This window comes from Stegastes partitus, unplaced genomic scaffold, assembly GCF_000690725.1.
Source record: "Stegastes partitus isolate 25-593 unplaced genomic scaffold, Stegastes_partitus-1.0.2 Scaffold797, whole genome shotgun sequence".
Taxonomy (NCBI): domain Eukaryota; kingdom Metazoa; phylum Chordata; class Actinopteri; family Pomacentridae; genus Stegastes; species Stegastes partitus.
The window spans coordinates 17,282-31,794 of NW_007578528.1; the positions used below are offsets into that span (position 1 = coordinate 17,282).

Below are 14,513 nucleotides of genomic sequence, written 5' to 3' on the forward strand. Positions count from 1 at the left end.
ATGTTACCGCTACGCATTTAATTAAAGGTTAAAACATCTTTCTGTGTAAATATCTCATGTTCCAACGTGGACACCTGCAGCTTAGAGACACCTGCAGCCTGGATATGAACACACCTGGTTTCCTGTTTAGAGTTAGTGGGTGGAGCTTATATTCAGGTGCCCTCATAGTCTGGAGATTACGGTAATCTTATAAAAATCTAAAAACAAATGTTTTCCACTTGACTGAAGTTTATTTTTGATGGGATGTAATTATGTGTTAAAATCACAAAGAATCAGCTCTACGCTCCTTTTGTCCCATTTTGCAAACTGTGTTCTGCTTAAATGGAAAACTTTTCATGAAATTTGCATTTTTCAGAAGGACAAAAGAAGTATACAAGTGATTAAGAGAAAGAAAAGTAAATTTGTCTCAAATTATTAAGATTTTATGATCATTTCTGCTCAACCATCTCTTACAAGATAAAATATGGAAACATCAATAAAGATGTGAAAATAGAAAAATATATTCATAGCTATGTTTGGAGAAAAGAAACCAGAACTTATACATCGACCAATGTTTCTATATCTTGTCATATCTGCAAAATAAGTTGTGAAAGTTCCATGAAAATAACTTCATTCATTCACGTTTGCACTTAAACATTTCATCTTAAAAATGTTCTATATGTTCACTTTTAGGCTTCTATCAAATTTTAATGTGTGGAAAAGTGGCTCAGAGAAACATCAGCTAAATAAAGTGTGGTGTCGTCTGCATAGAGACGCACTTCAGCTGTGGATATGTCTTTACAATGCGTATAAAGTCAAACCAAAACTAAAACTGAATGCTTAGAGGAGGCAAAAGTGTAAAATTACAACTAATCTAAAATAATAAAATAAAATAAAATCTCCTAAATACGTAGTTTTTTATGAGCCAAGTTGAGCTTTTCGGTGTTAAATCAGCATCAAGGACGGGATGCATTCTTCAACAGAACACGACGTCACATAAACAACGCAGGAGTCAGCTGGTGTTTGACTGAGTGGTGCAAATCCTCAAACAGATTCACGGTAATCAAAGTGCGACCGGCTGCCCAGGAAATAGCCCAGTCCCACACTCACAAAGCAGACTGAACCGGACCATGACGCTCTCCAGAGTGACGGCTGCTCCTGATTCGAGGCTGTGAGCTTCACTACAAACACTTTCCTTTAACCTTGAGCACAAACATGATGGAGGAAAAACAAACTGTTCCTTCAGATCGATCGAGCGTGAAACAGCCTCCCGCCCTGAGCTCTGGACAGCACCGGCTTCCATCAGCAGACAAATCCTCAAGTTCCTCAGACGAGAATCGATCAGCGCTCATCCCGAGCATGTGTTCAGAATGGAGACAAGTTAGAGGTAATAAGCGTCTGTTTGGTGTTTCGTCAGGTTATATCCAGTTGGCATCACCGTGCAGCGATACCCGGTCAAAGACATCGTCCTGCAGAACTACCACGTCCCTGCTGGGGTGAGTGTTGGTACCAGACTCTCACATCAACTCATTCAGTTCTACATGTGACCTCCGTCTCCGTCTCAGACCATGGTCCAGGCCTGCCTCTACCCTATGGGGCGCAGCTCCGAGGTGTTCGAGGATCCTCTGCGGTTCGATCCGAGCCGGTGGAGCAGCAGCCGGGAGGAGGGCCGGAGAACGGGAGGGTCCGCTTTTCGGTCGCTGGCGTTCGGGTTCGGGGCGAGGCAGTGCGTCGGGAGGAGGATCGCCGAGAACGAGATGCAGCTTCTGCTGATGCACGTGAGTGGAAACGAGAGAACAAAGACGTTGTCTCCCGATTCTTTAGTTGGAAGCCCAAGAACACACCGGAGAAATCTTCAGTTCACAGATGCAGAAGTCATTCAGGTCACAGGTAAAGTGAGGCAGCGCTGGGCTCAGAGTGACAGAACTCTATCAGAAGGAGCCCCGAAGTCCGGAAATGATTCACGTTTATCTTGTGCTGGGCCTGCTCCGGACAGAGGGTGGACTCTTACGCATCCAAGTATAATTGGCCAGTTATCAATGACGTGGACAGGCAGACCTCATCCACGCTCTGTCCACGTTCTAGAAACGTGGTAAGCATCATGTGTGGATGTTGTTGGTACAGCGTGTATCTAAAGGAACAGTCCTACTGATGGAGCAGAGTTTCAGTTGTCTCCTGGTCTGTTAAACAGCTCCAACCGGAGGTGCACTGTGTTCGGAAGACAAAACAGGAACATAGGTTTAGTGGAGAAATACAGGTTCAGAATACATGATGGCTCAAAACACAGCTAATTATAACAACGTGATGCAGGAGGAATGAAAAGGCTGGAAGGCTGGTGTTGAGTTCAGGCCGGTTCATGGTGTCCGATGCACCAGAGNCTTTCCAATAAAAACACATCGTAAAGTTTTCTGAAAGGATTTCTGTCACAGTTTCATCAACACATAAACAGAAACTTGGAAGCAGACGAATGCTGATGTTGCTCTGCTGGATGTGAAATTACACTTTTGCAGCTTAAAATACAGAAATATTGTGTTTCAGTCAAATGCAAGTTGGTATGAAAAGAGAATTAATGTTAATTTCTAGTTGTCCTCTGTTCCTTTGTTGTTTTAATTGCATGCTGCAGACGGAGAACGGAGGCTGAACAGCTAGAAAACTACAAGCTCCCTCTGAAGCAGCATCGTGTCTCAGTTCGCCTCAATTCCTCTCCCACAGAGACTTAAATGATATATTATTAAACTGTACGTGGCGTCTTCCTCTCCTGGAAAACCTCCTGTTTTCATCTGCTTCAAATGTCACCATAAGAACCTTTATATTATCAAAATGTCATCTGTGGAGCAGCAGCGTTTAGCTTCACATTGTTGACTCGTCCAACAGCTGAATGTAAATCCTGAGACCCTGCAGCGACGCTGAATGTCAGGTCACATCTGCAGCGTGAACGAACCTCCGACTGTACGCTGGAGAAACATGAAGTCCAACAGCAGAGTTCAGTTTTTACCAAATACGGTTTAAAACTGTCACAGATGAAGCTTTTTGGAGCCAAAAACAGGAAAAACTATGAAGAGTGTGATGCTGTAAAAACTGACTGACAAAAAGTTTGACACAAACGAGACACAAAACATCAAAAACCAGTGAAGAGAACATTAAACACAACCTGAAAAAAATGACACAAAAAACAGCAGAAAAGAGACAAACTGTCACAGAGACACAAACAAAATGTCACAGGAAAGAAAAGTGGGATTCAGAACTACACAAAGGAGAAACAAAGCTACACAAACTGGCCACATAAAGACATAAAATGACACAACATCACAGAAATGAGACGCAAAAGCACAAAAACAAGACATAAAATGGGGCACAAAACGACACACACAAGGGAAAACTACACAAACAGGACGCAAAATGAAGGAAATGAAATGAAAAAGGGCAAAAACAAGACACAAAATCACACAACNACCCTGGTGAGGATGAAGGTGTAGAGATGATGGATGGATCACAGTTTGCACACCAACAACACAGAACACCTTCCTCACAACTGAAATACACATTATAAAACCTAAGACAGGACGGTTCAGATTAATGAGACGGGTCAGTGATGAATGTTTAGGAATCTTTCCTTTATCACATATTATGACTCATCTGGTGTCTCGTCTGGTCCTGGAACACAAACGAATCTCTGATTAGCTAAAATCCTGTCACTTTGACAAGACAATACCACTGCTGTTGTAAACGCCGTCCTCCGATCTGTGCAGCCGAGGCGAGGATCCAGAGGGGCTACCAGCGCCTGTCGTCCTGCCCGGGTCGGGGCTCTGCGGCTGGGCCGGCTGGAGGCCCGTACCCCGGGGTTCTGGGGCAGCTCATGGAGAAAGGGAAGCTGTCTCTGGAGCTGATCAAAGCCAACGTCACTGAGCTGATGGCCGGAGGCGTCGACACGGTGAGTGCGTTGGCTTTTTACAGGCGTTGCTCCTCCCTGGTTCGGTGTCGCCTCTAAACCCGTCCCCTCTGCAGACAGCGGTTCCCCTGCAGTTCGCTCTGTTCGAACTGGGACGAAACCCGGAGGTCCAGGAGCAGGTGCGGCAGCAGGTGCAGACGTCGTGGGCGCAGGCCGGTGGTGATCCTCAGAAGGCCCTGCAGGGGGCGCCGCTGCTCAAAGGAACCATCAAGGAGGTGCTCAGGTATAGAAACACGGTTCCTCCGTCTGCATTGGGTCGGCTGTCGGGGAGCGTTGGTCCATCCAGCAAAGTATTAGCTGCAAGTGTCTGTTCAAGGAAAACATAAAATAACCCCACATACACACTAACATGCTGCTGTGAAGGAATCTGATGAAGAAAAAGTTCATGAGTTGATGGAAACTTGTCAGTGTGACGTGAGTTTACATGACATTAAAATGATTACCGTAATGTCCAAACTACAAGCCGCTACTTTGTCCACACGCTCTGAACACTGCGGCTTAAACAACGATGCAGCGAATTTATGGATTTTTATGAGTTTGCCTCGAGACCAAAGTGAGGCTGAGAGCGACGACGACAGAGAGACTGAGGAAGTGATGAAGTGATTCTGAGGCTGTTCAGCTCCTGAAGACACTGAAGAAGACGACTTTAGTGGTTTTAGTGCAGGAGGAAGATGAAGANCAGTTTTGTTAGTTTACAGAAAATATCCATTAAAATCACAAAAAATATCCATTTATAGTTTAACTATAAGAGGAAACTGTTTAAACTGTGAATAACATCCAAAACCTGTGTTTTCACAAAGAACGATTTAAGATGTTTGAACGTAAAGCCACAGTTTTACTAATTACTTAAAAATATCATTGTTTTATAAATGCTTTCACAGCTCTAACGTGACTCTCTGGGATCCTGGCCGTCAGCTTTGACTGTTTTTTTCTCCGTCCAGGTGCTGCTGAGCTTCCATCTCAGCGTTTCGTCTTCAGAAGATCTAAAAACCACGGTGACCCTCATCCTGCAGCCCGAGGTCGCGCCCAGGATCACCTTCAGCAGGCTGTGAGGGAAGAGCGCCACCGTCTGGCCGGTTTACTCCCATCGTTTAACCTGCAGAGCTGCGTCCCGTTCAGCGTTGTCCTTCCTGCAGTCGGTCATAATAAAGCTGAACTCCCCTCTCCTGTCCTGTTGTCTTCATTCTGAGCTGTGAGCAGCAGCACTAACACTCAAGTCCATCAGGTGGCGCTAAAACGCACAGCTTCATGTACATGCTTCAGGTTTGTCCCTCCTCCTGCTCAGTCTTCACCTGATCCATACATCCAACAGGTTGGTCGCTGACTCCCTCCTGAACACCTGAACTTTTCCGGTACTTTACTTTTATCGATGCTTCTCTTCACTTCCTGCTCTTCTGCTCTTTGTTCTCTTTACAGCAGAAAACCTGAACTCTCTGCTGCTGCTTGTTACCGATGTTCCTGCAGATATCGAGCTTTCTGCATTTCTTCCTTTTTCTGCTGTTTGCTTTGACTTTTAAACAGAATTTTCTCCTAAAACCAGAACCAGACACTAATGCTGCAGCTGGTTTCTTCTTCTAAATGGAGTCTTGCAGATTTAAATCCAGATGTGACACTTTGGCCTCCGTGTGTGAAACTGACCTTTACTCCGTTTGGTCATTAATGCTGCGTTACTGTATCACACTCGCTGTGTGTTCTGCATGATAGGAGGCCTGCAGGCGTCAGGAACTCAGAACAAAGGTCAGTTTGTCCTCTGGCTGTTGATTTACAGCCGAGTTCACGCCTGAGCGTGCACGGATCAGAACCGGAGCTGCTGCTGCAGAGCGTCACGGCGTGTCGGATCAGCTGTCAAAGTCTCGCTTTTACGCAACGTTTGTCGGTTTTCTGGGGCACGATGACATTTTTGGTGTTTTCCAATAAAACAGAAACAAGAGAAGCAGAAACACTGTGAACACGTTATCGTTGGAACGGAACAACTTTCTCAGAACTCACCGCCTCTAAAGGCGTCACAGGTTGTCTAGACGTTGCATCAACGTTTAGTCAATGATTTATTATCCATTATTAGGGAAACAGCTTTGGGGTTGCCAGGTTGTGGCTGCTGTGAGTCTCCTGACAGTTTGTTTTAACCATAATTAATGCATCACTTATTATTATTGATAATTATCTCCTCAAATGAATGATTAGCATTAATGATTAGTGGAGATTCGTTTACTTTTGCCTGATAAGAAAATCTTTAAATAAAAAAGTAAATAAACAGTCAGCAGTGTTTGACCAACCTGGCAACCCAAACACTTTTCTTCCTATAATATAACAANGAACAGGACAAAAAAGAGACAAAGACACACAAATTAGACACTAAACGAAGCAAATGAACCGCAAAAGGACATAAACGAGACACAACATGACACATGACACAAAGGGACAAAAACAGGACAAAATGCTACAAGAACACAACATAAAATGACAAGAAGCTGCAGCTGCTGTTGTGTTGATGATCAGGAGATGACAGTCTGATGACTATTAAACAGTGAACCTCATATTTCAGGTTAAGATCAAACAAGTCTGAGTTTATTAATCCCACAGTGGAGCTTAGTGACGTGACAGCAGCAAACAGAGCAAACGTTTGTAAAAAAAACTACGGGCGTGTGTTGGGCTTTAAAACAACTAAAAACAATACAACCGGAATTTATAATTAAAACTATTATAAAATAATAATATTTTAAAAGAACTAAAAACGACAACGCCACCTAGGAGAGAGCCTAGGACTCAAACAGGTTCTTAAAATCAAGCAGAGTTTTAAAATAACTACCAGGACAAAGGATCACAATAAAAGCATTTAATAAAACAATGAATATTTCCTTCACCCAAACCACAGTCAGCCAAGGCCCCAGCAGTCTGGAACAATCCTTCTTCGTCCACGCAGTCCACCTTCTCCTGAGGAGTCCTGGAGCCACACCACAGTCCACCTGTTTGGTTCCGGCCCAGCCCTCTATGGACACAAAACGGCAACTGGCGAGTCTCGGTCCACAATTACGAGCGCGGTTCAGCGAGCACCTCAGGACACATACAGGCCGCCAATGAATCGATAAAACTACTCACGGTTTTCCCGGGTCGCTAGCGGAACTAGGGACCCAGGCCGGAGGAAACAGGCGTTGGCGGATAGTCTTTAGAACCCGGTCGCACCGTCTGAGGAAACCCCTCGTCCGTCTCGGATGGTTCTCTCTCCTCCATCGCTGCCACACTGCAGAACAGGTGTGTCTCTGCTGCCACGCGCTCACCTCCTCTTCCTCTGCTGTGGGCCTTTCCTTCCTGTGTTTCTGCCGTTGTGCCCTCCCCCCAGCCACGGATTGGCCGTGAGTCCTCCTCTCCTTCCCCTAGTGGCTGGTTATGCTGTCCATCAGCTCGACTACAGGTGCAGATTACTCCTCATTAAGTCCAATTAAGGTTAGAAGTGTGTCAACACAGTGTTGCATGCATGCACATAAAAACATCAAATATAAAGCACAATAAAAACAGAATAAAACCCAAAGCATAAAAAATTAAAATAAGTAAAATCATGCATAAATAAATATAAAATCATAAACACTGCAAACCAGTACAATGATAAAAACCATCACTTCTGCCTTATGACACGTTCATCATGGAAACAAACAGTTCTGGTTCATCACTGCAGCATCGGAGGTGTTTCTGGATGAACACATTAAATATGATCTCAGTGTTTCCTGGATGTCACTGTCCAGCTGTTTGTCATGGTGGAGGTTCTGATCCATGTTCTAGACACCAGCCAGCTGTTGATGTGTTTGAGTCTCAGATCGACTCCATGTTCCTCCTCGTTAGCGCTCTCTAATTAAACCCTGCTAACCCACTGTGTCTCCACAGCTCTCATCAGGAGATACTCGGAGGCCATGGCGCTGCCCGACTCCTTCATCCAGCGGCAGCAGCTGGACGCCAGCATGGCCGACACCTTCCTGGAGCACCTGTGTCTGCTGGACATCGACCAGGAGCCAATCACGGCGCGCAACACCAGCATCATCTGCACCATCGGTGAGTTTGAGTCGCTGCCGGATCCTGGCTCGGTTCCGTTCTGGCCAGAAACGGATGAACAGGAACCATCCTCCAGATCTGGTCCAGCTGGCAGCTGCTGGTTGATTGTTCCCAGAATGAGAGGAGCAGGTGGAGGCGAGGAGATGAGAGATCCAGCATGTTGTTGGCCAATGAGATCCCAGGAAGAGTCCAGAACATAAGAAGAGTGTCTGTGGTGTCAGTCTGAAGAGTTCTGAGCTTCACTGTTTGTTCTGGTGTTTGATCGTTGCTTCTAAAGGATTTAATGATCCTGTCCTCCTGCTTTCTCTTGGTTTTAATCTTTTATTGTTGTCTACTGGTACGTGAGCTTTCTTAAAGTCTTTGTCTTCATGTTTTTTTATGTCCTGTTGTGTTTTCCTTCTGCTTTACTGTTGCTTTTAATGTTTTTCTAATGTTTTCTGGTCTTTTCTTAATGCTTTCTGTTGCTTTTTTAAAAATGTTTTATCGTGTTCTCCAGTGTTGTGTCATCTTTCCTCCTGCTTTCTCTTGTTTTTTAATGATTTATTGTGTTTTGTATTGTTTTATTGTCTTGTCGGTGCTTCTTCCTGCTTTGCTCCTGGTTTACTGTCTTTTTTAATGTTTTACTGTCATTTATTAATGTTTTAATTTTGCTTTTTAATATTTCTTTGTGTTTTCTGACCTGTTATTGTCTTCTCTTAAGGCGTTTTTAATATTTCATCGTGTTTTCCATCATTCTGTTGTCATGTCTTCATGTTTTTCTGCTGCCTTTTAGTGCTTTACTGTGTTTTCTACTCTTTTATTGTTGCTTTTTAAATGTTTTAGTGTGTTTCCTGAAGTTTTATTGTCTTTATTTAATGTTTTATTAGATCTTCTGCAGTTTTTTCTTTTTCCCAGTGTTTTTTTTTTGTTGCTTTTTAATATTTAATATTTTATTTGATGTTTATTTTGGTGTTTTCTGATGTTTCTGGTCTTTCTGAGCAACTTAATGTCTCTTGATGCTTTATTGTGTCTCTGTTTTGAAAAAGCACCTCCTGCCTCCAGTTCCTTCTGTCTGGTCTCCATCATTCTGAGTCCTGCTGACAGAAGACGTCTCTGGGTTCATGTGGTTCTGGTTCCACAGAGCTGCACAGAAGCATGAACCCCGCTGATGGAGCTCTGAGGTTAAATGAATGTAAAACGTCTTTGTTTTTCTCTCTCAGGTCCTGCGTCTCGATCGATCCCCAAACTGCAGGAGATGATCAAAGCCGGGATGAACATCGCTCGTCTGAACTTCTCCCACGGCTCTCACGAGGTCGGTCCAGACGACATCCGTCCGTCCGTCTGCGCTGTTTCTCCGCTCGCTCACGTATTGATTGTGTCTCTTTCAGTATCACAGCGAAACCATCAAAAACATCCGGGAGGCGGTGGAGACGGTGACCTCTGACCCGCTGTACTACCGATCGGTCGCCATCGCTCTGGACACCAAGGGCCCCGAGATCCGCACCGGATTAGTGAACGGGGTGAACATGTTGTACTTCATCTGTCAGTCAGTCCAACCGGGCGGCAACGAGCAGTCGAGCCTGAGAGAGGCAGGAAATACGTAGGATGGAGAACAAATGACTGGAAACCTCCTCCGTGTGATCTGCTGCTTCTAACATCTGATCAGTAGTTTAACTAAAACTGAGTGGAAATCTATAAACAGGAAACAGAAAAGTGGCCACAAAGAGACAAAAAGGAGGAAATTAGGTGAAAAACAAGACAAAAAATGAGAAAGAACGAGCAGCAAAATGACAGAGATGAGACAAAACGGTCCCAAAGAAACATAAAAGAACACGAGTGAGACATAAAAAACCCAAATATGAGACAAACTGACATATTAGATAGTGTCGGTGATAAATCTGCCCTCAACCAACGTTCAGCAGGTTTATCATCACGTTTAATCTGAGTTTGTTTGAACAACAACATCTGAGGAACTATTAAAGACAAAAGCCTGAAATCTGTTATTTCTCATCATGTCATTGATCCAGAACCTGTCACATTGATCAAATTAATAAGGCAGAAGTCAACGAGTGACATTTCTGAACCACATGTGGCTGCATGTGGGGTCTTAAAATAAATGTTTTCTTCTTCTTTTATTTTGAAACTTTTGAACTCAAACATCCAGTGTCACACTTACCCCATCTCCATAAATGGGAGCTCCATCCATCCATCCATCCATCCATCAGCTGGATGTTAATGAGTTCATGGGATGTCCGTTTGTTTTCATGGTCCTCTCTCTGGCTGTTTGTGTTTTCCGCCACAGAAAGTGGAAGACGAGGTGGAGCTGGAGAAAGGCAGCAGCGTCCGAGTGTCGACGGCAGAAAGCGACAAAGACAAGACGGACGGGAAGCTGATCTGGGTCGACTACCCCGGCCTGCCCCAAGCCCTCAGCAAGGGGGGACGGATCTACATCGACGATGGACTCATCGCTCTCAAAGTCAAAGAAATAGGTCAGACAGATGATAAAACTTTATTCATCCTTGAAGAAATTCAGATACAGATCAGAAAACAAATGTGCATAACGTGATAAAAGCTGTGAGTACGATCTGTAAATGAAGACCAGCACGCAAAAAGAAAGCTAGAAGAACAATAAGACCGGCGGTGACATTAAGGGAGTAATGTCGTGAAAAGTAAAGTAAATGATATATTACACATCAAGCTGAGATATGTTGCATAAAACTGGATGTTTACACATGAAGCTAAAATACTACAGCTGACAAAGAAATGAGGCAAATGAAGCTGAAATATGACACATATATTGATAATAAACTGACTTTGCCCTGGACCTAGCTATAGAGAAAGTAATGACATCACTCCTAAAGTTCAGAACTGAGTGTGTCGTCATGGTAACCTGCTGTGTGACGCTGGCGTCCTGACAGAACCTCATCCGGTCTCTGCAGGTCCAGACTGGGTGGATGCTGTGGTGGAGGCCAGCGGCGTCCTCTGCAGCCGGAAAGGCGTGAACCTGCCGGGCTGCGACCTGGTGGGCATGAAGGCGGTTAGCGAGCGCGACGAGGCCGACCTGCGCTTCGGCGTCGCCCAGGGCGTCGACATGGTGTTCGCCAGCTTCATCCGCTCGGCGCAGGACGTCAAGGATGTCCGCAGAACGCTGGGGGCCCACGGGCGGAGCATCAAGGTCATCAGCAAGGTGGAGAGTCGGCAGGGAGTCCAGAAGTGAGTCCACGTTCTCAGGACGTTCTGGGGAGGTTGCTGGTGGAACGTATTAGAAAATCTGAAAAATGGAAGGATGTTCTCTGTGTAACATCTGGAAAACGTCTTCTAGATGTTAGATCTCAGAAGGTTCTCTACGAGACGTTCCTGTACTGCAATATGTTAACAGAGGTGGAACGTTGTGGCTGCAATGTTCTGAGGACGTTTTAGGGATGTTGTTGATGGAATCTGTAAAATGTTCCCACAATGTTACGTGATAACAAAAGAGGAACGTTCTCAGACCAACATCCACCATGTTTTCCAGATGTTACGGAGGTGTCAGATGACAGATTGTTTTTCGTACAGAACGTTTTCTAACGTTCCCGTAACGTGACGCGTCATCAGCAGGAGGTCAGAGGTGAGTCGAGGAACACGTTCTTTATTCTGCAGCAGAACCAAGCAGAGTCTCCTGATGAGGCTTCGACAGGAAACAGACCCGATGTCGGATCTCTGAGGCCACTCAGAGTCCGTGTGTCAGACCTCCATCACTCATCTCCTGCTGCTGAAGATCACGTTTCACAGACTTAACCTTCCTCCTGCTGCTGCTCGTCTCACGTCTGGATTTAGATGATTCAGGGTTTAAATCACACAATCCACTGATGTGTTTCACGGCGTCGTCTCTTTCCTCCAACTCTAACTAATCCTCCTCCTCCTGCCTCTGATCTGTCTGTCCATCAGCTTCGAGGAGATCCTGGCCGAGAGCGATGGCGTGATGGTTGCCCGGGGCGACCTGGGGATCGAGATTCCGGCAGAGAAAGTCTTCATCGCCCAGAAGATGATGATCGGACGCTGCAACTCCGCCGGCAAACCGGTCATCTGTGCCACGCAGGTAACGGACCACAGGATGACCAGAGGTCTAGACCGGAGCTGCAGGTCTAGACTGGAGGTGCAGGTCTAGACTGGAGGTGCAGGTCTAGACCGAAGCTGCAGGTCTAGACCGGAGCTGCAGGTCTAGACTGGAGCTGCAGGTCTAGACTGGAGCTGCAGGTCTAGATAGGAGCTGCAGGTCTAGACTGAAGCTGCAGGTCTAGACTGAAGCTGCAGGTCTAGATAGGAGCTGCAGGTCTAGACCGGAGCTGCAGGTCTAGACCGGAGCTGCAGGTCTAGACTGAAGCTGCAGGTCTAGACTGGAGCTTGTATGAGAACCTAATCTGTGTTCCTGACAACGTCTGCTGGATGTGGAGATGAAACACAATTTCAACTTCATAGGAACATTCTGGAAATCAAAATATTCCTACATTTATTTATTTTTTAAAAGTGAAGTCAGCCGGTGTCGTGGGAACAGCTGTTGGGTTTTGGCGGGTTAGAACCAGACTCGCATAACGTTCTCGCACTGACTGGTCCGCTGGATGTGGTTCCCCGGTTCTGCTGCAGCCGTGTGGATCCCGACAGCAGCCTTGAAGCTCCAGACCTGAACGCGGCTCGCCCTCTGAACCGCCTCCGAGGCTCTGCTGCCGGCGTTCTCATGTTCCGTCCGTCTGCCTCTTATCGACTCAGAAGTCTCTGCTCGGTATCGATCCCACGGTCAGACTCATGAAGCCATCAGCCTCCAAAACCACATCGCTCCATCAGGCTGAGTCCCGGCGGTTTATGTCTGATGGATTGATTGATCAGGAGGTTGCTGTGGAGCCTCTCAGAGACGTTGTGGGTGAAGATTCACGTCCGTCCATCGTCTCTGTGTGTTTACATGCATCTAATAGAGTCACTGAGAGCTTCAGTCAGCGCAGCATAAATATAATGATGGTAAAGACTGAGGAGAGGGAAAAACTAATCAGCTGTACTGATGATACATGCATGTAAGACACCTGTAGTACCTGTACTAGTTCAGTTTAATACTGTAGTCTGTGGTGCGCTGGTGTAGTTTCCATGGTAACAAGGTTGTAGCGTCTGGCCGTCACACACATCATCAGGTTCAGTGTTTATCTGCTTGTTGTCGGGTTTAATCCAAAATATGTCAATAAAATTCTTGCTTTTCTGATGATCGCCCACATTCTGGAACGTTCTCTATGAAACATTCTCACAATGTTCCACCATAACAAATCAAGAACGTTCTCAAACCAACATTCAAAGAGCGTTTTCCAGATGTTATCGAGGCCTCAGACGACAGATTGTTTTCTATACAGAACGTTTTAGAACGTTGTGTTAACAGTGGAACATTTTGCCATTTCTCTGAGGGAACACATTACGGAACGTTCTGCTATAAGACGTGACAACAAAGGAACCATGTTCTCAGTGGAACACTCAGAAACCATTTTCAAGAAGTGACCTGAGATGACAGAACGTTCTTTATAGACTGCTGTGTGGTGAATAAACAGAGGTGGAACGTTCTGCCTGCAACGTTCTGAAGATCTTTTGAGGGTTTCGTTTGGGGAACACATTATAGAACGTTCCTCTCTGTAACATTCTCATAACGTTCCATGATAACAAAGGAACAACGTTCTCAGACCAACATGTTTTCGAGATGTCAGATGTTCTTGCACCGTGACATGTTAACAAAGGTGGAACGTTCTGGCTGCGATGTTCAGGATGTTGTTGAGGGAACACATTGTGCGATCTATAAGACGTTCCCATAATGTTCCACAGTGTCACATAGGTAGAACGTTCTCAGTGCAGTGTTCAATTCTGAGAACGGTAGAGCACAACAGGCCAACGGTGTTCTCACCAAACATTTTTAGAACGTCTCTAGTTATCTCCTTTAAGAAAAACATTCTGGGAACTACAAGGAAACGTCCAGCTAAAACATGAGTAGAACTCTGCAGAACATCCTCAGAACGTTTTATAACTCGTCCTACTCTCCAGGGAGTGTTGTGGTCCGATCCTCAGCCCTGTTGGTGTTCTGTGTAGATGCTGGAGAGCATGGTGGCCCACCCTCGACCCACCAGAGCAGAGAGCAGCGACGTGGCCAACGCCGTGCTGGACGGCGCCGACTGCGTGATGCTTTCTGGAGAAACGGCCAAAGGCCTGTTTCCTGTGGAGTCGGTGGCCATGATGCACTCGGTGAGTGACTCGTTGTTCTGTTCCGTGTGACCAGACGCCCTCCGATGACCTCCTCCTTCTCTTGCTCTCCGACTCTCTTTCAGATCTGCAGGGAGGCAGAAGCAGCCATCTTCCACCAGCAGCTCTTCGAGGAGCTTCGCCGCCTCACGCCACTGTCCTCCGACCCCACCGAGGTCACGGCCATCGGCGCCGTCGAGTCGTCCTTCAAGTGCTGCGCCGGAGCCATAATCGTCCTCACCAACGGCGGCAGGTCAGTGGACCAACCCGAGAAACACCATCAACAGGAGGCTTCTTTACTTCTTCATGTCTGTGCTTCACA

The 14,513-nt window shown here is 45.9% G+C and overlaps 2 protein-coding genes across 2 annotated transcripts in view; both read left to right on the top strand.

Moving 5' to 3' along the window:
- Positions 1 to 5,097, top strand: part of cyp11c1 (cytochrome P450, family 11, subfamily C, polypeptide 1) — a 13,153-nt gene extending 8,056 nt beyond the window's left edge. Inside the window, exons 5-7 of the mRNA XM_008292252.1 lie at positions 3,729 to 3,910; positions 3,985 to 4,200; positions 4,870 to 5,097. Coding sequence (XP_008290474.1) covers positions 3,729 to 3,910; positions 3,985 to 4,200; positions 4,870 to 4,980 — 509 coding nt within the window. The 3' untranslated portion in view covers positions 4,981 to 5,097. The remainder of the gene's footprint in view (positions 1 to 3,728; positions 3,911 to 3,984; positions 4,201 to 4,869) is intronic.
- Positions 5,098 to 7,830: 2,733 nt separating this feature from the next.
- The window catches only part of pklr (pyruvate kinase L/R), a 9,878-nt gene continuing 3,195 nt past the window's right edge, over positions 7,831 to 14,513 (top strand). Inside the window, exons 1-8 of the mRNA XM_008292235.1 lie at positions 7,831 to 7,969; positions 9,169 to 9,260; positions 9,337 to 9,468; positions 10,251 to 10,437; positions 10,888 to 11,161; positions 11,876 to 12,026; positions 14,042 to 14,194; positions 14,278 to 14,444. Of these exons, the coding sequence (XP_008290457.1) occupies positions 7,831 to 7,969; positions 9,169 to 9,260; positions 9,337 to 9,468; positions 10,251 to 10,437; positions 10,888 to 11,161; positions 11,876 to 12,026; positions 14,042 to 14,194; positions 14,278 to 14,444 (1,295 nt within the window). The remainder of the gene's footprint in view (positions 7,970 to 9,168; positions 9,261 to 9,336; positions 9,469 to 10,250; positions 10,438 to 10,887; positions 11,162 to 11,875; positions 12,027 to 14,041; positions 14,195 to 14,277; positions 14,445 to 14,513) is intronic.